This window comes from Ovis canadensis, chromosome 21, assembly GCF_042477335.2.
Source record: "Ovis canadensis isolate MfBH-ARS-UI-01 breed Bighorn chromosome 21, ARS-UI_OviCan_v2, whole genome shotgun sequence".
NCBI classification, from domain to species: Eukaryota; Metazoa; Chordata; class Mammalia; order Artiodactyla; family Bovidae; genus Ovis; species Ovis canadensis.
Window position 1 is genome coordinate 59392303 of NC_091265.1, and position 22574 is coordinate 59414876.

The 22574-nt window shown below is 62.7% G+C and overlaps 1 protein-coding gene across 2 annotated transcripts; it reads right to left on the reverse strand.

Annotated features, from left to right (window-relative positions):
• Positions 1 to 1643: 1643 nt before the first annotated feature.
• ATG2A (autophagy related 2A) lies at positions 1644 to 22310 on the reverse strand. Of its 2 annotated transcripts, none has more exons than XM_069566168.1 (41): positions 22045 to 22310; positions 19587 to 19749; positions 19316 to 19468; positions 19091 to 19193; positions 18548 to 18683; positions 18105 to 18203; positions 17712 to 17808; positions 17455 to 17619; positions 17209 to 17349; positions 16414 to 16651; positions 16185 to 16329; positions 15991 to 16083; positions 15400 to 15558; positions 15058 to 15301; positions 14621 to 14717; positions 14364 to 14520; positions 13516 to 13658; positions 13300 to 13436; positions 13048 to 13205; positions 12416 to 12566; positions 12082 to 12281; positions 11907 to 11987; positions 11570 to 11676; positions 11381 to 11473; positions 9734 to 9804; positions 9436 to 9512; positions 8558 to 8728; positions 8303 to 8429; positions 8002 to 8216; positions 7243 to 7451; positions 6874 to 7009; positions 5112 to 5312; positions 4822 to 4923; positions 4653 to 4737; positions 4421 to 4556; positions 4266 to 4335; positions 4028 to 4110; positions 3670 to 3791; positions 3374 to 3528; positions 2376 to 2528; positions 1644 to 2286 (listed from the first exon to the last, which is right to left on the reverse strand). In XM_069566168.1, exons 1-41 carry the CDS (start codon positions 22213 to 22215, stop codon positions 2050 to 2052), a joined length of 5781 nt encoding a protein of 1926 aa, XP_069422269.1. In that variant the 5' UTR covers positions 22216 to 22310; the 3' UTR covers positions 1644 to 2049. The 2 variants fall into 2 exon arrangements, with proteins under 2 accessions (XP_069422269.1, XP_069422268.1); XM_069566167.1 differs by having other exon boundaries at positions 4263 to 4335.
• Positions 22311 to 22574: the final 264 nt, after the last annotated feature.

A 22574-nucleotide genomic window follows, 5' to 3' on the forward strand; every position in this document is an offset into this window, starting at 1 on the left:
ACCCCTTTCCCAGCAGTGGAAACCGGCCCTGGGGGGCAGAGGAGGCTGCCCAAGGTCACAGAGCAGGTTCTTTTGAAGACCTGCAGGCAAGACCAAGTACCTGGTTTAGCAGAGGCAGGAGCAGCGGCAGAGATCCCCGTCATCCACTCAGGTTTCCATCGATGGAAACCGAGGCCCAGGGGCAGAAACGACTCGCTTGGGTCACCCAGGAGTTGCCTCGGGGCCCTTCCTTTCTTCTTAGAAGGGCTGGGCTCGGGCGCATCCAGGGTGAGTGGGCAGAGGGGCTGCAGGGCCCTAACCCCGCAGGGAAGGCTCTTACCTGGGCGCCGGGCTGGCCCTCGGGGCATGAGGAGGAAGTGGGGCCACTCTGGGCCCAGCGCCTTTTGAGCCGTTGGCCCAGCCCCTGGCTGCAGTTAATGATTACCGTGTCGCTTGTCAATACCGATCCCAAGTGCAGTTCGAAGGGCATCAAACCCTGGACTGTGCTCGGGCAGGGTGGGGCAGTTCCAGGAAGCATCAGCCTGGGCCCCACCTGCCTCTCCTGGTGGCATCAGATCCCAGCCATCAAAACCCTGCTCCCGTCACGGCGTGGCCTGTGGCCCCACGCGACGTTGAGGACCCTGGGAGCCACTAGGACAAAACTTCTGCCCCAACTCACTTAGGGCCCAGGTCCTCACCGAGGAGGGCCCACCAGGGACACAAAGCGGGTTGGGGGGCTTTGCTGACACCCCAGCAAGGTGAGCATTCTCTATGCCTCAGCCTGGGCCTCAGTTTCCCCATGGGCCCTCCCATCTCAGCGCAGTGCTCCTGGAGAACTGGGTGGGGAGGGGCCCAATAGAGTGGCCCCTTCTTCCTTGTTCACCAGAGACAAGGCAAGAGGTGTGGGGAGGGGCGGGCGATAGCCATTTCCCCATCCCAAGTGTTTCTGTGCAAAAGTCACTGTCAGGCCCCCTTCCAGCCCGTGTTGTCCCCAGCGCCCCTCCCCCTCCGGGGGGAGCTGGGACCCCAGGGTAGACGTTCCAGTCACCTGAAAACCTGCTAAGGAAAGCAGGTGTGGCCCCAGAGGGCCCAGCCTTCCAGGAATGGCCTTGACTGACCCTCGTGGCCCCTGGGTCGGCTGGGCAGATGACTGGGAGGGGCCTGAGGCTCAGAGACCAAGGGCGAGGCCTCAGGTCACAGGGCCGGGGCCTCGGCCCCCCTGGGGTCCTGCACAGTCCTACCCTTTGCTCGGGTCCAGTGCCCTCCCAGTGCCCCAGGGAGGGCTGGATTGGGCTTTTTGGGGGAGGGGCCAAGAAACATAGTCTGGGTGAGATGGGCTCCAAGGACCATTTCTTCTCTCCTCTCCTCTCTACTCAGAGCCCGCCAGATCACAAGTGGTGCCAGGGTGGCAGTCCCCCATGAGAGGGGCGAGGGGCCTAGCGCAGCAACAGGGCAGCGGAGGGGAGGAGCAGAGAGGCAGGCAGGCGGCTGGGTTCGAGGCCAGGGGCAGTGGGTGGGGTGGTGGTGGGCAGGGGGCTGTTCACCTGCCGGGGGGGTGGAGAGGGTGTGGCAACCCCTGGTGGTGAGCTGGGCGGTGCAGGGTACACAGCTGGGGACGGGGCGGTGCAGGTCGAGGCTGGGGCACTGCAGGTACACAGGGGGGCTGGCGGTGGGCAGTTTATTCCACGTCATGCAGACACTGACCCACACGCTCAAGGAGCTTAAAAATACATTGAGCCACACGGTGTCCGTGCCCCCATCTCCCGCCGAGACACAGAAAGACACTTGGCTGAGTGGGTCCAGGTCCGAGAGCCTCCATTCTGGAACAAGGCAGCGATGTGGGCCCAGGTGGTGGAGGGGCGCGGTGTCCCTTCTCCCGGGAGGAAAAGTGCAGAGACAGGGCCGAGGCCCCAGGCAGGGAAGGTCCACTCTCACAGCGGTGGGCAGCGGGTGGGCCCATGAGGGTCCTTCCTGGTCCATTTCTGAAGGCCTGGCCCATCTGGCAGGGGCCGCAGCACTCTGGAGGTGCCCCTGGGCTGGCCGGCCGAGGTGGGGTCCTGGGGGCCGGGCTCAGTCCCGGGCCTCGTCCAGACGCCACTTCAGAGCATGGTCCTTGTGCGCGTCGGGGAGGATCTGGTTGCGCATCCCTCCCAGCAGGCTGGACGTGGCCTCAGTGGCCAGGATGAGGGGCTTCACCACGGTCGGGGGCAGCTGGCGGATGACGCCCCCCACGGCGCCGGTCAGCCCCTTCTGTTCGTGGCCCCGAGACGCCACCTCACAGATGGTCTGAGCTGTGTCCAGGATGCCCTGTGGAGGCCAGCAGTCAGTGTGGGGGTCGGTGGCGGGGGTGTGGGTGTGGACGTGGGACGACTGGGCGGGGGACTGGGCCTCCTTACCTCTCGAACCGTGTCGTAGGCCTTGGCCACGCCCTCCCGGAGGTCGGCGGGCTGCTGGCCCTTTCGCAGTCTCCGCACGGAGCGCTTGTCCTGCAGGGAGCGCGAGACGGGCGCTGCTGGGGACAGGATGTCATACACCGTCTCAGCTGTGGCCTGGGGGTGTGGGGGACAGCGGATGAGGAGACAGGACCAGGAGGGAGCCCACTACCCCCCGACAATCCCTGCCTCCCCCACAGCCACACTGTACTGTGCTGCTCCTGGGGTCCTGCCAAGCTCCCAGCCGCCAGGGCAGGGGGCTTTCGGGTGACCTCATGCCTCCTGAGGGGACTCCCCGCACGTCCTCTGGACCCACACCCCTCCTCCTGCCCATCTGGGGGCGCCACAGACGCAGCCCGAGCCCAGCGCCTGCCCTCCCCAGCTGTTCCTCGTGAGCTCCAGGGGCGGCCCTGACAGAGACCTGGGTTCCCCTCTCCCTGGCCGGGCCACACCCCAGCTCACTGCCCTGGGAGGGCCTCAGATACCTGCTTATCCCTCCAGCCTCCTCTCGAGAGATCCTGCCTGCCCCTCCCCAACTGCCCCGAGGATCTGCACGCTCCCCCCTCACTTCTGAGGATGGACACAAACATCTGTCCATCCACCCGCTTCTACTCCAGACCCCAGGGCACTCATGTACAACTGCTCACAGGATAACCCCCGGGCTTCCCCCCTGGGCCTGGTGAAGCACAAGGGTCAATCTCTGGTTCACTCAAGAGAACCAGCCCTTCCCCCTCGTCAGGACAACGCCATGAATGGACACCTAGTGGGCTCTAAAGCTGGGGGCCTGACGCTCCTACACAGGAGCCAGGGGCTCCAGGCCGGTCACTTGGCCTCTTGTCTCTGTGATTATTCCTCCTAAGATCTCACACGTCCAGACTGCCCATGCTCGGTGAAGCTATAAGGAGGGAACTGGGCACCGTGGAGCAGAGCCTCCCTGCCCTGGACACTGGGGGTCCGCTCACCTGGATAGCTTGCACCAGCCGGTTGCTGAGTTCCAAGGCGGCCGAGGCTGTGGATGAGCCAAAGGAGGCGGCGCCGCGCTGCAGTCCCCGCATGAGGCGGCCGTCCTTCCTGTACTGCTCGATGGGCAGCCACAGCAGGTCCCGGAACCCCTGGACTAGGGGCACAGGGTGGACAGAGATGCCCAAGGCCGCCCCCACCTACCCTGCTGTGGGAACTCGTCCACTTAACTCCCCAGAGTGGCTTCTAGGCTGCCCGAGTATGGCAGTTTCCAGAGCCTCCAAAGTCAGATACTCACAGAGCTGGACGACCGAGTGCATGGGGCCCACGCCCCCCAGCAGGCCAGGCAGCTGGTTCTTGCGGATGTCCTGCAGCCACTCGTTGAGCGCGTAGCCCAGCACCTTGTCTACACCCAGGAGCCTGGGACGGGGCGGGGAGAGGAGGGCGGGGCGGGCAGGGCCTCTCACTGAGGGGGTCACAGGGCCAGAGGGAACCAAGGCACCCAACATACCCCGCAGCTCCACCCAGCCCTGTATGGAGGGACTGACTGAGCCCATTTCACAGAGGACAAAACTGAGGTGCCAGAAGTGTGAGGTCTTGGCCAAGGCCCGAGTCAGGAACAGAGAGAGGGCCCTGCGAAAGGCCTAGAGGCTCACCCATGCCGGCAGCAGAGTCGCTTTAGCTTCAGCTCGGAGCAGTTGAGCTGGGCCAGGCCGATGAGGAGACCTGCGAAAGTGCCCTGGGCAGGGGAGAGGAGCTGGAGTTTACACCCTGGGACCCCGGGACCGGCCCAGCCCCACCGGAGCCACTAGAGGCTGACAGCGGCTGGTATTGCCTGGCCCCCTGGCCTCCTAAGGCCTTGGCAGGATGGGGACCTGACAACCCACTCACCACCTGGTCCATGGTGACGTGCTTGCCATGGTAATCCAGCCAAATGGGCACCTCAGACGTGAAGCGGAACTCCCTGGGTAGGGAGTGAGGAGAGGGTCCTGAGGTCACTGGCCTGGCCCCTTGCAGCCTGGCCCGGGGTCCCCAGCCCAATGCCCTACCTGAAGTAGATGGGCTGCTGCTCGGTGGGGGGGACGCCGTGCCTACCACCTGCGGCCTCCTGGGAGCTGGTGGTCTCCACACCCTCGGGCTGCCCTTCCTGGGGGCCGCTGGGTGGGACCGGGGTCTCAGGGCGAGCTGCAGGGGAGACGGCGGGGACAGACTGGGGATGGGCCCAGGCATGGTGGTGAGGCAGGAGGCCCAGACCCTCCCCTCGCCGGCCCAGTTGCTCACCTTCGACAGAGTTCTCTGCTGGGACCACGGGGTTGATGCTGGCCGCCAAGGTGGTGAAGAAGTCCCTGAGGAAGAGCAGGGCATCCTGTGGGGAGTGAGGGGGTCAGACTCAGAGGCTGGGGCGGGCAGCGGGCTCGGCTCAGGCTCCGTCCCCACGCGGCCTGCTCACCTGATCCACGTTGAGCCGCAGGGGCAGCAGCGAGACGCGGAGGCAGCACTCGGGGCCCCCCAGGTTGGTCGCGGGGGCCACGTGCAGCGCTTTGACCTTGAGCTGAAGGCAGGAGGTGAGCTCTGGGCCCCGCTGGGCCTCAGGCCCCCACGCCCTCACCGCTCACCCAGCTGGTCCTGCAGAAGCTGCTCCCTCAGTGAAAGCCGCCTGTGCCCCCACCCTCTGGGACTCACAAATGGCTGGGGTGCGTGTATGTATGCGCGCGTGCGGGCGGACCACGGGGCCCGTACCATGTTGGAGTGGGTGCGCCGCGGCATGCGCTCGCTTGTGTGGAGATACAGGAACTTGTTGATCTGGGAGGAGGCCAGTCGGTCGCGCACCTCCAGCTCCTGCACGATGAACACCTGGCGGGACAGCGGCTGCTCCTCCAGCTCCCTGCCGGGGACGACCGGGCCTGGCTCTGCCGGGTACGCCTCGTGCTGGAAGCTCACCTGCAGGGCGCACAGCGGCCTGAGCAGGCGCTCCCCACACTCTCAGCCCTCCCCCACCCCCCAGTCTCAGCCCCACGCGGCTGTCCCTCCAGCCCCGTTCTCACAGCCCTCCCATCCCTAGAGGGGCAACGGCATCCCCGTCACGCTCGAGGGCAGACCCCGGCGGGTCCTCCGCAGCACCTCTCCATCGCTACGGCTGTCAGTCCTGCCTCCTCTGTAGTCCCTCCAGTCCCTCTGCTCTGTCACCTTCGCAGCCGCCCCTGGCCCCGGGGCTGCCGTTCCCCTTCCCTGAACACCCCCCACCCACCCCCGCTCACCCCCTCCAGCCCCTTCTCCTTCCACCCAGAGGGACCTTCGTAAAGTGTTCGCGTGCCCACCCCACGCCTGCAGACTCCTCCCTGAGGCCTGGCCAGGCCGTGCTCTTCCTCCAAGCCCACCCTCGGCCCTTGCCCTTGATGTGCGGCACCCTGGCCTCTCTGCCCTTGACAGGTCAAAGCCTCCCTCAGCCACAGGCCCTTGGCCCGGCCTTCTCTCCCCATCACTCAGCGCTGTCATCAGCTCCCTGGCCTGTCTGGAGTCCGAGGCGCCCTTGCCACCCCTCTGAAGCACTTCTCAGCACCAGCGCCCTTGCGAGCTCGGGGGGTGGGTCTGTGCAGGCTCGCTCTCAGTAAGCGGCCCTTGACCTGGCCCTTGACCCAACACCATTTCTCAGGCCAGCCTGGTCCGCTCTCTCCCTCATGGACACTCAGTGCAGCAGCCCATCCTGTGGTTCTTTCCGCTGTCCCTCTGGTAGAACCCAGAACCGCCCGTGGTCTTCAGGGCCTACGCAGCCTGCCCGGGGTCGGATCTCCGGCCTCGTCTCCTACTGCTCCCCTCCCTTCTCAGCGGCAGTCCCGCCGGCCTCCTTGCTGGTCCCAGAATATGCAAGGGATGCTCCTGGCTTGTAGCCCTCGCGCTGTGCCCTCTGCCTGAAAACCTCGTGGCTCACTTCCTCACACCTTTGTGCAAAATGGCACATTTGCACGAGGACTTTCCAGCCCTCCCCAGTGCTCCCTGAGCCCTCTCTCTGTTCACATTCCCCAAGCACTTATCACATTTGAGTACATGTATATATAGTCTTTGGAGGCAGGCATGGCAACCCACTCCAGAACTGTAGCCTGGAGAATCCCATGGACAGAGGAGCCTGTCCACAGAGTTGGACACGACAAGTGACCTGGCAGACGCGCATGTGTAGCCTTATCAGGCTCCCTCTACTATGACACAGGGACAGGAAGGCAGGTTTCTATCCGCTTCGCTCATTGCTGCATCCAGCACTCAGAACAGCAGAGCCGCAGCTAACCGAGTGCACGACCCGCAAGTTCCGTGGAGTGAAGCGCTAGCTGGGCAGCGGGGAAGGGAGGGCCTGTTCTGGTCCCCCACCCAGTCTGCCTTCTGTGCCCGAGCCCCCGGCTCACCTTGTTGACCCTGGTCCCCATCCCTGCCTCCTATGCCCGAGCCCCCCCGCTCACCTTGCTGACCCCGGTCCCCATCCCTGCCTCCTCTCCCCAAGCCCCCCACTCACCTTGCTAAGCTGGATCTCCATAAGGACGTGGTGCTGCCTCCCACTGCCCCCCTGAGCACGCCAGGAGTTCTGTGGCCGGTTGGGGCCGGAGCCACGAGAAGGGGAACTCCGGGGGCCTGAGAGGCTGACCCTTGCCCTGGGCAGAGGAACAAGGAACGAGTTGACTCAGAGGGAACAGCCTTCCCACGTTCCCTCTGGGGCCAGAGATCCTCCCCCTGGGAAGTTGGCGGGGCATGGGGAAGAGGAAGCCTTAAGGCCAGAAGATGAGGCTTGGGTTCAAGGTCACCAGCTGCCAAAGGTCAGAACTGGACCCCAGCCTGGGCCCCATCTCCTGGGGGCCCACTGCCACCCGCACCCGCTCCTTCTCACCTGTGGCCAGGGTGGGGGCCAAAGTCTCGGCCGCCATAGAGGTGCCAGACGAGGGAGATCTCACGTAGCACCACTCGACTGCTGGGCACGGGGAAGTGGGCAGGTGCCCGCAGCAGGTCCGTGCTGCCCAGCGGCTGTGCAAAGTGCCCGTCCTGCACTACAATGGGGCCTGGGTGCAGCTGTGTCACCACGGGCTCCCCGTCGGCAGGCTGCAGGGAGGACACCACGTGAGCACGTGGGCACAGCAGCTCCCCTGGTCCAGGCCGCTTGTTTCCCCCATCCTCACACCCCTCTCCCCTATTTCACAAAAGGGGGTCTCATGGGCCGTGACCCAGAGGGGCCTGAGTGCCCCATGCTCCTGCCAGCCCTGCCTCCCTGAACTAAGGTCTAGCTTGTATGTGACAGTGAGCTCAGGCATTCCCACTGGCACCGAGCGGCCAGGAGGCCAGCACCCTCACAGCGAATGGTTCTCCTCCCCTTCCTGCTATCTGCCCTGCTCCTCTCCCTCCCGACCCTCAATGTCCCCACCCCTCTGCCCTGGACACCATGCCTTGTCACTTCCTCTGGACCTCCATCAACTTCTTCCAAGCCCACAGTGAGGGCTGCCTCCCCAGGGAGCCCTTCTCGGCTCTACCTGTGGTTCCAACCCTCATTCCCGCAGATGGAGACCACCTCCTGCCTCTCTCACAGTGGGAGCTCTAGGAGGGCCCCAAACTGAGCACCCTCTTCCTGGCCCTGCCCAGCCTGCCCACCACACACCAGGATGCCCAGGCCAGGAGCGTCCAGGATGCAGAACTCATCGCTGTCCAGAGTGTCTACATCCCCCTCCTCTTCCTTTTCAGCTTCTTTGGCCCTGGAGCGGGACCCCAAGCTGCCAGTGGGGGCCCCAGCAGCGGGCGAGGGGGGTTGGGCCCCACTCCGTTCTCCGGGGAACAGGTAGACTGACACTGGAGAGGCCTGGAAGAAGGGGCTGCCTGTGGCGGAGAGAGGGGCCGGTTGAGGGGGCTGCCTGGTGCGGGTGCTGACTGCATCTGCTGACCCCACCACACCCTGACCCCACCTGAGGCCTGCGCCAGCTCCCGCAGGCTGCGCTCAGTGTCCAGGAGGGCGTCCGTCAGGTCCCGCTGGTTGATGAGGGCCGTCTCCACCGGCGGGCACGAGGACAGGGAGGCGGGGCTCTCTGAGAGCTGGGCCGGGCAGGGGGGCACTGGTGAGCTCGAGTTAGGAGGGAGGGGCAGGCCCCAGGGCCCTGGTGGGGGCCGCGGCAGGGGAGGGACCTGGGTGGAGCTCCGGGAGCCGTGGGACCAGGCCTCACCTGCACCTTCTGGCCGGCGATCTCCGTGGGGCTGGGGGGCCGGGGTGGGGGGTGCAGGTCCCCCGCGCTCGTCAGGTACTGCAGCAGGTTGATCAGCAGGGCGCAGGAGTCAGCGCAGCTGTGCACGTGCATCGCATTGTTGGAGCAGCGCAGTTCGAACAGCGGCTGGCTCTGCGGGGCGGGGCGGGGCAGGCGGGGGTCAGCCCTGGGATGGTCAGTCAACAACCCACGGGATACATGGGCACACTCAGCCTGAGGGGAAGTGGGGCTTCGCCCAGGGCTGTCCAAGGAGGCACGGGCGCTTTTCTGTGCCTCCAGGCTCCCGAGTCCTGCACCTCAGCCCGGTGAGCCGGGGCCTGTGGTGGGGGTTTAGTTGCTCAGTCGTGCCCGACTCTTGGCGATTCTATGGACTGTAGTCCACCAAGCTCCTCTGTCAAAGGGCCTTTGCAGGCAAGAATACTGGAGTGGGGTGCCATTTCCTTCTCCAGGGGATTGTCCCCACCCAGGGATTGAACCTGGCTCTCCTGCATTACAGGCAGATTCTTTACCAACTGAGCCCCCAGGCCTAGTAACTGTCTTTTACAGACAGGGAAATCAGGGACCCCCAAGGGCTGCCTCCTCAGGTCCTGCTCTTTCTGGGCTACAGCTGCCTTGTGCTGGCGGGGTTCCTACGGAGGGATGTCTGCCTAGGGCCGGACCCTTCCCAGGAGGGCGGGTAACCACAGGGGAGGGCTACCAGGGACTGTGACCTGAGCCCAGGCCCCGGGGCAGAAGCAAAAGAGAGCAGGCGGGGGACAGTGATGCCCTGAGGCTCTGTCGCCCAGATACCTGCTCTGGCTCCGGGGACCTGGGTAGACCCTGGGCACAGCCACACTCACCAGTCTGTCATCAGTGTTCCCCTTCCAGGTTTTGATCACAAGTTCCAGGAGGTCAACGTCCACGACGCAGACGTAATCTGAGGCAGAAAGCAGAAGAGGGCCCTGTTGCCTCCTCCTACCCAGCCCCAGCCCTGGTGGGAGAGTCTAGGGTTTGAGTGGGTACCACCCTGGTGTGCGTGAGTGTGTCTGTGGGCGCTGAGAGCGTGACCAGCAGCTGGGGGAGGACATCTGGCTGCTCTGGGGGTGGCCAGGCCACAGTCCCTCGGAGGGGAGGGAGCCCAGCCTAGGCCCTGCCCACCTCGCCGCAGATCCAGGGTCTCCATCTCACACTTGTCGGACAGGTACAAGGCGGAGTCGTCGAGGATGAACCTGGCGGGGAACAGGGCTGAGAAGGGCCGGGAGCCGCTGCAGGGCCGCAGCTCCTAAGAAGGTGGGGCTCACAGAGACAGGCAGAGGGGCCCTGACAGGGCGTCCCAAGCTGACAAGAAACTAGTGCTGGCCCTTCTCTGGCCTCAGTGTTCTTGTCTGTACAATGGGGAGACCACAGGCCCAGCCAGCAGGCACTCAGGAACACTGGGCAGCATTTCTCTTCCTGCATATCTGTCCAGCTCATCCACCTCACCTGGAACTCAGCAGCCCTGGGAGGGAAATGTCCTGCTTTCCCCCTACTGCTTCTAAATATGTAAGAATAAAGCTAATCTCAGATTCTGAGAACAGAACCTGGGCCCTCCCAATCTGTGGGTTCTGCTTCTGAGGACTCAACCAACTGCGGATCAAAAATATTTTTAAAAAAATCCATTCTTGGTCAGGGAACCCAAACAAACAAACAAAAATCTAGAAAGTTCCAAAAAGCAAAACTTGAACTTGTTGCACGCTAGCAACTACTTACGTAGCATTTACACTGTGTTGGGTGTTAAAAGTAATCTAGAAATGACTTAAAGAATATGGGAGGATGTGCATGGGATACACGCAAATGTTGCACCCTTTTACATAAGTAACTTCAGGGCCCCTGAGTTTTGGTGTCACGAGAGGTCGTGGAAGCAATCCCCTGCAGATACTGAGGGATAGCTATCCATCTCCTTCCAGTCTTTTCTGTGAAGACACGGAGATGTATACAAACACACCCGCAAAAATCTTAAAAAAAAAAAAATATATATATATATATATATATGGCTTTGTATCTTGTTTTTTTTCCAGCCAATATTATATGATGGAATTTTTCAATGTTACTCTTAAATTTGACTTTAATGGTTGGGTAGGCCATGTTTGGGTCAGGAAAATCCACTGGAGGTGGGCATAGCAACGCAATCCAGTGTTTTTGCCTGGAGAATCCCACGGACAGAGGAGCTGGACAGGCTACAGTCCATGGGGTTGCAAACAGTTGTACACAAATGAAGTGACTGAGCACAAGGCCACGTTTACTGACTGAGGTCGTAATCTGGGGTCACATAAAGTGTTTACAAGGTTTGGTTATTTTAAATTATACTACGGAGGCTTTATATTTCACCCTTCTTATCCTTTCTTTTTGGCTCTTCCTTGGTGGCTAAGAGGTTAAAGTGTCTGCCTCTAATGAGGGAGACCTGGGTTCAATCCCTGGGTTGGGAAGATTCCCTGGAGAAGGAAATGGCAACCCACTCCAGTATTCTTGCCTGGAGAATCCCATGGACAGAGGAGCCTGGTGGGCTACAGTCCATGGGGTTTCATCCTGAGGACGACCTCCAGAAGTGAGATTATCAGGCAAGAGCTCAAACGCTCTGCCTCAGAGGTCTGACTGCCTTTAGGCAGGGGAAACCTCGACTTCCTCAGAGAGGGATCACTCAGATGCACAGAAAGGCTCAGACTGGCCTGAGGACATGGAGCGGGCATGTGGGACCCTGAGGAAGGGGCAGCTACAGCCGACTTGGGGTGGGATGGACGGGGGGCTTGGGTAGGAGGAGCTGCATACCTGAGCAGGAAGGTAGCGGTGTCCATGACGATGTTGCTGGAGAGGGTGAAGGTCTCAGCAGTGACAAGGACACGTACGGGGAGGTAGAGGGGCCTGGGAGGGAAGGGGTCACATTTGGGCTGGGGCAGCTTCCTTGCTCATGAGAGCCTGGCCCCAGCCCCAGGCCCCCAGGCCCCTGAGCCTGGGTACCTGTAGTCCACGGCACAGGAGAACAGGTGGACGTGTAGGATGGTGATGACCGTTGGAGGCAGGTAGCCCAGCACTGGGTCATCCAGGACATCTAAGAACTCCAATAGCTTTGGGGGCCAGAGGAGAGGTACATGAGGGTGAGGGAGCTTCTTTCTTCCCCAACCCCCAACCCCAGCCCAGCCCCCTACTTGCTGCCCACCAGCTGTCCACCACAGCCTGGCCCAGGGGCTCTACCCACGAGCCAGCTCCAGTCCAGGGTCAGCTCTGGCCCAGCCCCTGCCCTCGCGCCTGTCTCACCCAGGCCTGGAGACCAGCCCGCTGCACCCCCTTGGCTCACCTGGGAGTGCCAGCTCTGATCCGGCAGGGCCATGCGGTGGCGCAGGGTGGCCCTGTGCAGCCGTAGGGTCACCAGGAACTCCTGGAGGGCAGGGCAGAGTCAGCACGGGAGCCCCAGGGACCTGGGAGGCAGAGCCCTGACCAAACAGGTGGGCCAGAAGCAGGCGGGCCTATACCTTGACGTTCCTGTGGGGGTCCAGCTGGATGCGCACCGCAGTGGACAGCATGTGGGGGCCCCGGCCCTGGCCTTTGCGGCCTGAGGCTCCTTCCTCAGTCACCCCGTCCTCTGATGGGTAGATGGTCCGGGCCAGCTGGGCCGGGGGAGCAAAGGCGGGCAGCTCCAGGCGACTGGGCAGTGGGTAGTCATCCATGGCCGCTGGGGAGGTATCTGGTGAGCTCCCCTGCCCAGTTGGTGGACGACCCACTCTACCCAGGGTACATCCCTCCCGAGAGACCACCCCTGACCATGGACCCCTGGGACCCACGGCAACTGGCCCCCAGCCCTCACACCTCGGTGGTAGAGCGCTGCCTTCTCCGCTTCCAGGCAGAAGTAGCCAAGCCCCGGCTGGCCTCTGTACTGAGAGACACTGAAGATGGTTCCTTGTTCCACGTCCAGCACCAGCTCCCCATGGGCGCCCTCCAGCCGCTTCCCACACTCGTCCTGCAGACAGAGCGCGCAGCCTGGCCTCAGAGGCTTTACTCGGCAGCCCCCATGCCCTCAGGGTCAGGGGGCCTCCAGAGCCCTGGTCTGACTAGGGTTGGCTCTGGCCGCTCTCCAGATTGCTGCAGATCCGGGGCAGCACCCAGAGGGGAAGGGTCACCCTCCCTGTCTACCCCAAAGCATCGGATGGTGCCTGCTCGGACCCCGAGCCTTACCTCACCCTAACCCTGAGTGCCTTACACCCGGCAGGTGCTAGTAAGCGGCTGACGGGGCGTGATGGGATGGGTGGGGTGGCATGGGTGGGTCGGAGGGGCAGGTGGGTGCTAATGGCTGGGCAGGCCACACTCGGACCCCAGTGGGGCTTCTGTTTTGCACATTCCCAACTCGGAGCAGCTCACACAGGCCTGGTTTTCCTGCCAGTGGGGGCTCTGGAGTCGGGGGTCCCTGCTCCTGGGCTGTCGTCACCTCCTCTATGCCTCACCTTGGTCTCACAGTGGGCGGTGATCCGGCCCTTCAGCACCGTCACCAGTGCAGAGAAGGCGCTCTGGGAGCGAGGGCTCCGAGACTCACGGGCAAGGGGCTGGGGGGCACCTGATGCCCCCACTGAGAAGTGGGTGTCCTCGTCGTCCGAGTCCGAGTCTAGGGTGAGGTCAAGGAACTGAGTGGCAGGGAGGCGTGGAGGTGGGGGGAGGGTCTGCCACGGCCCCCAGGGTCCCTGGAGCACCCTTCCTACCCAGCCTGAGGGCAGACTTGCACATCTTGAAGCTGTCGTGCCAGAGGCCCGAGGCACCTGGGCAGCCGGCGGCGGGAGCAGGGGCGGGGGCGGGGAGCAGGTCTGCGGGCTCCCACATGAGCAGGTCGTTGTTGATCCTGGGAGGACGGTGGGACCACGGCAGTGAGGGGGGCCCAGCCCAGGCCCTGGCCACCCCCGCCCCACCCACACCATCACCTGTTGTAGAGGCTCTCGTAGACCTCCTTGCTGGGCAGGAAGACATGGGCGGCGGGCAGGATCACTTCCAGGCTACAGCGGGACAGCGCCAGGGCCCGGTTCTGAAAGGTCCTCATCTCCTCAGGGTCTCCAGGGATCACCATCTTGCAGGGGGAGGGACGCAGGCGGGGAGAGCAGGGAAGGGGATGCGAGAGAGGTCAGGGCTTGCTGCCGGGCTTAGAATCTGCTTCCTGAATGCCAACTGTCATTCACACGAGCCTCCTCTGCTGGGATGTATGACAGCCATCTTCAGGCTGGTCTGAAGGACTGACTGCATGTGAACCCTGCTCCAAGGGGCCTCATGTATGTTACCTCCTCTATCCCCACGGCAGGCCCCACGAGAGGGGTCATTACACCCACTCTCCGGAAGTAGAAGCTCATCTGTTGTTCACTTTCTAGGCGGTTGGACAATCCTGAGATGACACAGCCACCAAGTGGCAGAGCCTGGATTCGAACCTAAGCCGTTTGGACCAGAGGCCAGGCGCTTAACTGCCTCTCACTCAACCCTTAGCACCTTCAGAGAAGAGGATCCCGGGGCCCAGATGTCCACTGCTGAGAAATGGCTGATGGGACGGGGTCACAGCCGTCCCACCAAGGCCCGTGGCCCAGGGCGCTGCCCTCGCCACGGCCCTCGCTCTCAGGCCCCACAAGCTGCGGTGTTTCTGACTCTTCACTGACCAGAGACGATGGAAGACATGGAATTCTCACTGGCACTGAGTCACATGTTATCTGGCCCTGCAGGTGGTCTTGTCTCCCTGGCCCACAGCCCCCAAGTGGCTCCCGAGAGACTCAGAAGGCCTGGACCTCACCTCTTCCGTCTCGTACATGGTCCTCTTGGAGGAGAAGGGCGAGGGCTCAGGCTCCCGAAGGTCGCACAGGTTTTCAGCCGACAGCTCCAGATCCTCTCCCTTCTCCGGGGCCACTTCCCACTGTGCGTTGAGCTGGGGGTTGAGGGTCACCACTACCCTGCCAGGGCACAGGCCTGTCACTGGCCTGCAGGGCCTCCCGCTGCCCTCAGTAGCAAAGCCCTCCTCTCCTGTCTGCTCCTTCCAGAGCCCCGACTTACTGGGGCAGGAAGTACTTGTGCCCAGGGCTCTTGGGATCCAGAGCTTTGGAGACCCGCAGGCAGGGAACGGGCGGCTTCTCTCCATCTTCATAGGTGACTGGAGGGGATGGGGAGGGGTGGGGGTCATCACTGCCACCTTTTCCCATCTCTTCCTCAATACCAGGTGGGTCAGTGGGGGCCTGGAGCCTTGCCCACGACAACTGTGTTTTATTGTTTACGGACCTGTGCCCTCCCTTGCACCCACATTCTGCCATGGTCCTGGGATAAACGGTCCATTCTGCCCACTGCGAAGAGGAGCCCGGGGAATGGAGGGCGCCTCACAAAGCAGATGAGGCATGGACCCCACTCATGACCCAGCCCCTCCCGGGGCCCCAAGCCCCCCTCTCCCAGAGGCCTCAGCCCCCTGCCCAAGGGGTTGTCTCCTGGGGGAGTCTTACCATGCAGGTCAGAGCAGGTAAGTTCCAGGCGGGTGGGGGCTGGGGGACCAGGCCCACTGCTCAACTCTGACCGGAACTGGGGCTCAGTCAGCTCCAGTCTCAGCTGCTCCGCCCGCACGGCCCGCCCCGCCCAGGGGTCCCGCTCAGGCCGCAGGTCAGCGATAGGGAAGCGCAGCTGCAGTGTGGCCCGGGGTGCTGAGAGCCGCACCAGTGTGTGCTGCTCGGCTGCCAGCGGGGGCTCTGTCTGCAGGGGGAGAATCAGAGCTGCAGCCACCCCCCGACCCCCGTGGTCAGGAGCGGGAGGATCCGTGCCCCGCTCTCCACCCTGGTTGGGCCTCTCACCAGCAGGCCCGCAGGCAGCTCAGGAGGGGGTGTGGTGGCCTGGAGCAGCAGGGCAGCGAGCCGGTCCAGGGCCCCCAGTTCCACATCCGCCTGGAAGTCGGCCAGGTCCAGGGCCAGTTCTGAGTGACAACGGCAGGCAGGTGGGCGCCGGGGCCGGCTCTGAGGGGGAGGGTGCTCAGGTCAGCGAGGGCCGTGCGGCGGGGGAGGTGAGGGCAGGATGGGCAGGGGTCCCCTGAGCGAAAACAGGAAGAACACAGAGCCCTCCCAAGGTGTGAGGAGACGAGCTCGGGGAAGGACCCAGGAGGGGAGCAGGGTGTCACCGCCTGCTCGAAGCAGACAACCATGCCGCCCGGAACCTACCACCCTCAGGCCTATGGGCTGGCAGGGCTTTGCCATGAACCAGGAGAGGGGCTGAGAGGGTGGCATGCACGTGGCCCAGAGGTATTTCAGGGCTCCGGGGTGGGGGTGTGCTCTGGATGGAGCACAGGGACTGGGGTAGGGGGTGGGGGCAGAGGCACCCGGGGAGGCAGGTGGGGGGCAACACCCACAGCAAACAGCCAGGGGCCCCAGGCCTGGAGGTCGGGGGGCTACCTTGGGCACCCGGCGCAGGGTCTGCGTGTGGCGCAGGTGAGCGCAGGGCTGGGCCGAGGCCTGGGGTCGCAGGCTGTTGGGGAAGCTCAGGATCTGGGCAGGGACGGGGAAGATGGTGGGGTCAGGCTGAGCCCCCGCACCCACCCTCGCCACCAGGTCCAGGCACACTGCACGCACAGGCTGTCAGCCCTCACCTCTGCGCACTCAGGCTCCAAGGCGCCCCTGGGCCACAGGCACTCCAGCACCTCCAGCTGCCCGAAGTGCATTTCTGTGCTGGTGACCCGCCGGCCCCTGCTCGTCTGCAGCTCCCAGGATAGCTGCACGGCAGCACCCGTTAGCCTACGGGGAAGAAGCCGAGCGTCAGAGGGGGGACTTCAGGGGCTCGGGGAGTCCCCTCATGCTCAGGCCCGCCTTGGGCTGTACCGGACATGGCTGCAAGGACAGGCCCTCTGGAAGCGCGGTCGGAGACGGTGCAAGTCATGGGAGCCGAAGGACCCATCCACGGAGGCATCGAATTCGGCAAAAAACTGGGTGGTGAGGTCAGGTGGTCCAGAAGACGGGGCAGATGTCTGAAGCAAGGTCAGGGTCACACCCCCCAAGGTCATCTTCAGCAGCGAGTCGGGGCGCAGGGTGTTTGAGGGGGGCACTGGGGCTGTCCTGCCTGAGAGGATAAAGGCTTCACCAGAGGCTCCCCAGAGCTCGTGGGGACCCCAGGTCAAGTGACAGTCAGACACTTGGGCTCAGGGCTGGGAGAAGCCTTGGCCGAGGTGAACCCTGACTCCGACTGGGAGCTTGGCCAGGCAGGGGTGACACGAAGCCTCGTATGTCAGACACTGAGTCCAGGCTCGATTCAACCTGCTCAAGGAAACTGGACAAACTGGAGGTGATAAAGCACTTACCCAGTACCTGACACATATAAACCCTCAAACATACAGCCTGGTGGGGTCAGATCTTATCCCTCACAAGGGGAGAAACTGAGTCTCCAAGAGTTTAAGTACTTGGGCCAATGTCACTGACTCTACCACCTGAGCCCCCGGGGAATCCCCCAGTATCACTGACTCTGAAATCCACGCTCTGTCCGTCACTTTGCCGCCTCCCCTGAGTGTTCCCCTAGAACCAGGTCACCAGTGGTGGACCCCCAGGCCTCCTGCACACACATAAGCAACATGACCCGACACGGTGCCTTCCTCCAGCTCTCCCTGACCTGGGATGACTCACCGGTTGGGGGGGCTTGGGCAGAGAGCCGGCGGGAGGCTGTGGTACTGTGCACAGAGGAGCCCAGGTCTACGTCAGAGAGCGAGAGCTCGGACACAGCTGAGGCCACACTGCTTGTGAGGCCCGCCATGGAGAAGAAGAGGTCTGTGGGCCAGAGGAAGGGGTCTCAGAGACGGCCGGGCTCGGCCCTCTGACCCCTGCACCCATACCGGGCTCCCTGGCAATTGCCAGGTCTAGCCCCGCACCCACCAGTGCCCTCTAGGTTGACAAGGGGGTTCGAGAGGGGGTCTGGGCTGAGGGGCTCAGTCCCAGTCCCCGCCTGCAGCTGCTGGTTCAGATCTTGTTCAATCAGCCACAGGTCTTCAGCGCCAAGCGGGCGGCTCTTGTTCAGCTTGTCCACCAGGCTCTCGGGGTCTGCCAGGGAGGACATGGCCTTGTGTCAGTCCTGTCTGCCTGCCCCTTCCCAGCCATCCTCCCCCACCCCCCAGACTACCCAGACGCCTCACCTGCAAGGCTCACAGCACCGAGCAGTTCCTGAAGCTGCTGGAGCTGCCGTGGGGTCAGGAGCAGGTGCAGGGAGCCCAGCTGTCCACACACCTCCAGCTGGGGGAGGAGTGAGCAACCATGGAGCTCATGCCAGCCGCGGCGGCCACCCACCTGCCCTCACCCAAGGAGGCAGCCTGCCAGCCGCCAGGCTGAGCTCGGCCACCAACTAGCTGTGCGACCCTGGCCCCAACTTGACCACTCTGAGCCTCTGTTTCCCTGTTTCCCCAGTTGCCTAGAAGGCAATGAGCTCCCCTCTTCCAATGACCTCGCTCTGTCCCAGGGAATACCAGCTCTGCTCAGAAGGATGCTGAAATGGGGTATAATTCCTTGTCCCCAGAGGTCTGGGTACCCACCTTGGGGCCTGGGAACGCCTCATTCTGCTTCAGTTTCACTGTCAGCTCCAGGCACCCTGAGCAGCTGCCGATCTGCAAGGGCGGCTGTGGGGGTCCTTCCTGGGAGACGAGATATAGGAGAGGAGGGATGGAAAAGGTGCGGTCAAGTGGCACTAGTGGTAAAGAATCCGCCTGCCGATGCAGGAGACGCAAGAGATGTGGGTTCACTCCCTGGGCTGGGAAGATCCCCTGCAGGAGGAAATGGCAACCTGCTCCAGCATTCTTGCCTAGAAAATTCCATGGACAGTGGAGCCCGGTGGGCTACAGTCTAAGGGCGCTCAAAGAGTCGGACATGACGGAGCACACACATGGTTAGCAGGGGTGGAGAGAGGCAGGTGGGTCAAGGGCCAGCAAGGACAGGGATTCGAAGGAGAAAGAGATTGTGAGGACCAGAGTTGGCCCACCTGCTGGGGGAGCTCCTCGAAGTGCAGGCGGACCCCCGCCAGCTGCAGCAGCTTGTGGAGGAAGGCAGGAGGCTGGTGCACATCCACCGGGGGCGCCTGGCTCGGGTCTCGCACTGCCTCATCGCAGTACTCCAGTCTGGGGAGTGGAGGATCAGATAGTGGCGGGCCACCGTGAGCTGGGGTCCCCTGCCACGTACCATACTCTAGAAGTCTGGGGTCAGTGACGTCCGGCCTGCCGAGCTACTGCCCCGCAGCCAGGCCATCCTGGAACTCCACAGCCAGCTCTTGCTCCTCAGACCCTCGGCGTGTGACCTGATCCTGGGGGCCCAGCACCCTGGCCCTGCACCACCCAGCCCCTGGACACCACTCCAGGCTCCCAGCACGGTCCCCCTCCCTCTGCCACGACCACAGCCCAGGCCCGCTCAGGCTTGCCCTGACACCCCCGAGGAGCCCGGGATGGGGAGGCAGGCAGGGCCAGGGCCATTCGGTAGCCCCTCGCTCTCCTCCCCATTCACACAGCCCACCTGCTCGGCCTGCCCTTACCTCTGCACATGGGCCTCCACTGCCACGCCACGCTCCCCAGTGCCCGGCGAGTGCTCCACCCTCACAACAGTATCTAAGAAGGTCACCTTGATCCTTCGCAGTACTGAGGGGTGGGGAGGGGGGTCTCAGGTCAGGCAGAGTAGTGAAGGCCGGACAGCTTCCCTGTCAGGCAGCAGGGTGCTGCCTGAGGTCCTTGCGCTAAGGGTCATGGAGGGGCCTACTCACCAGTCTCGATGGTTTGGGCGAACATCTCCAGTCCTTCCAGGGGCTGCGGTGGCTCAGAGGGTTCAGGCAGCCCGTCCCGCAGGCACTCCTGAGCCAGCTGCATGCTCGTGGTCATGCACGAGGCCCAGCTCTGTGAGTCGGCGGTCCCCGGCCCTGCAGGTAGGAAGAGGGTCTCAGGGCAGGCGGGCCCAGTCAGATCCTGGGTGCCCAGGCCCACTCCCACTGTCTGCTCCCCTCCCCCAACCCCACCTGAGCTTTACCCTGCTCTTACCTGGGCCCTGGCGGGGTTGTAGGGTGAGCTGGAGGCCTGACACGTGCACAGTGCAGTGGTCGGTAAGCAGGGCAGCCCAGGGCACGGCCACTTCAATGGAGCCCACGAAGCCTTCCACCAGCTCCAGTGGCGACTCCATAGACTCCAGTACCTCATTCACAGACTGGGAGCAAACAGGAGACAAAGCCAGCTCAGGGAACTCCCAAACCCAACTGTCTCCCTGGCTACTGCACTCCTCACCAGGCCGTTCCACTTTGGAGAGCACTCTTGCTCTCCCATCCCTCCATGTGTTACTTACCAAATCCTACCTTTGCTCAACTGATCCCTACTCTTGGCTGCGCTATTACTGTACAGTCCAATATGTCCAGTCTTTCAAACCTGAGGACGGGGGAGCTGAAGGAGGAAGAGGAGGGAGCCAGGCAGAGGGGATGGAAGAGAGGGTTCCAGGCATGGGAACAGCATGTGCAAAGGCCCAGCCAAGACTGCCGCAGCCCATGTTCACCTGGACAAGCACAGGGTTTAAGGGGAGTGTCCGGGAAAGGCAGGCAGAGGCTGACCTGAGCTGGAGGAGGACTCCCAACTCCACCTGGTATAGCTGCACCTCTCTCTGAGGCACAAGGCTATAGCCTCCCGTTACAAAGAGACGGGCAGCCCCCTGCACCAGTCTGGGAGCTCCCTGGCGGCAGGAGCCCACCTGCCTTCATGGTGTGACTCTAGGCACTGTGTGGTGCCACCCAGAGAGGGCCTCAGTAAACCTCTGTTGGATCCATGAATAAAATACATGGCAGAACCAGAAGGTCCACAGAGATCAAGTGCAAATTCCTTACCCAGAGATCCAAGATGGGGAAACTTGAGGCCTAAACAGAAGGGACTCGTCTAGTCACCCAGTGTATTCTAGGAACTGAGATTGAGACCTGGGCTTTTCTCTTCCTCCTATCGCAGGGTCCCCAGGGACCAGGCTTCTCTGGGGGTCCACAAGGTAGGGGCTGCAGGCCTAGCAGCTTGGAGAAGGGTGGGCATATTGGGAAATAATTTGCATTCCACCAGAGGTCAACTCCTCCCTGGAGGCTAGGAAGGAAAGCAGCTTAGCTAGGAGTCAATTCACTCCCCAGCCAGAGGGCAGGGCAGGTGGGAGTGTAGAAAGACTACAGGTTTGGGCCAGTTTAAGAGGCTGAGGTTAGAGGTCAGAAAAGGTCTTCTGCATGGGGATTCACAGGTAAGAAGCGTCACCAACTCTGGGCCCAGGGGTCTCCTCTGCTCTACATTTGCTCAGGAAGGCCTGGTCTACTGTAAAGCCCAACTCTTCTTGCCCAGACTATACTGAGGTGAGGCACACTGTCTGCTCCCCTAGAAAACTGAGAAGCCCCTGTCCTCATGGAGGCTTCCCTGGTGGCTCATTTGGTAAAGAATCCACCTGTAATTCGGGAGACCTGGGTTCGATGGCACCCACTCCAGTATTCTTGCCTGGGAAATCCCATGGACAGAGCAGCCTGGCTGGCTACAGGGGGTAGTCCATGGGGTCACAAAGAGTAGTATACAACTTAGCGACTAAACCACCAACCACCACCTGTCCCCTCGCCCACCCCTGTCGCTCTGGACTTGAGGGCTGACCCAGTGCCAGCCCTGGTCTTTCGCCTCTACGGGGAGGCTCCTTTGCAACTTCCCAGGTCAGCTGTACCATGAGTCACAGCTCTTTACCGCCCCCAGCCTCAGGCCTCTGACCCAGACCTTATTCCTCTCTGCTTGCCCAGAATCTCTCTCCTCTCTGCCTCAGGCCAGACCTCTCCACCTTTCCTCCAGGGCTTTCCTCTAGGTGATGCTAGATGCTGATGTCCAAGCCCCTCCCCAAACACCCATTTGGTCCATCCCACTCTCCCCAAAGCAGGAAGTAGGCAGCAGTGGCAGTCACACAAAGTGTTGATCAACAAGGGTGCTGACGCGGTTGTTGACATCTGTATCCGGAGATGAACACCACCCACTGAGCCTGGGACGTGGGGTCAGGAGGTCAGGGCACCTTTCCCACAGGTGCCCACAGCAGGGTCCTGGACCCCTTCCAGGCTTCCCCAACCAACTGTATGTCCCAACTCTGCCACATCCGTGGCCTGGTCCCACCAGAGCCCCCTAGTTCCTGCAATCCCTCCTCACCTTCTCCTTAGCCCCTTGACAACACCCTCAACTCTGGCCCCCAATTTGATACGCTTATCCTGTCACTCTCCAGAGAAGTGACATCCGGCTCCCCAGCCTCAGTTTCTCTTCCTGCGAAGGAGAGGCAGGGACCCCTTCCCGTCTAGCTTCTGGCTCTGGACGCGACTGGCTGGGGCCCCTCTGACCCCTGGAAAGGGCCGGACGACCAAGGCCTCTCCACTCCGGTGCCTGGTCCCTTAGGTCGACCCTTTCGCAGGCAGCCTCAGGCCGCTGAGCCCCCCGAGTCTGACCCTTCCCGGGTTCGGATCCTCACCCAGATCTCCAGATGTATATCCCGCAGGGCAACGCTGCCCTTGTACAGATCCAGGCTGAGCTGGTCCAGGCTGAGGTGCTCCTGGAAGAAGTGACCCAAGTAGTGGTGAAGCAGGTAGCGGCAAACCCGCTCTTTCACACAGTTCGACCACGGCCACAGCCATCGTGACATCTCGGGGACCGCCGGGCCCGGGCCGCTTCCACTCGCCGCCTGCCAGCGTTCCCCGTCCGGTTGTGCTGTTCACTAGAGCCCCCGGCTCACCCCGCCGCTTCTCTTAGGGCCAGGCCGCACCCCCGGACGCCCGACCACGCCCCCCACGCTCACTGCCATTGGTCACTGCAAAGGGCGAGGCCTACTGATTGGCTGCGGGGGCGGAGCCTTCAGGCGCGAAAAAAGGGACTGGGCTCCCAGTACGATATAGAGCTCCCTATATTGATTTACGCTTGCGTATAAATTCTGTGTGGGTGGACCTTTAACCTCTCCTACGGGCTCCGGGAAGGCTGTAGCCTGAGGTGCCAGCCCTTCAAAGG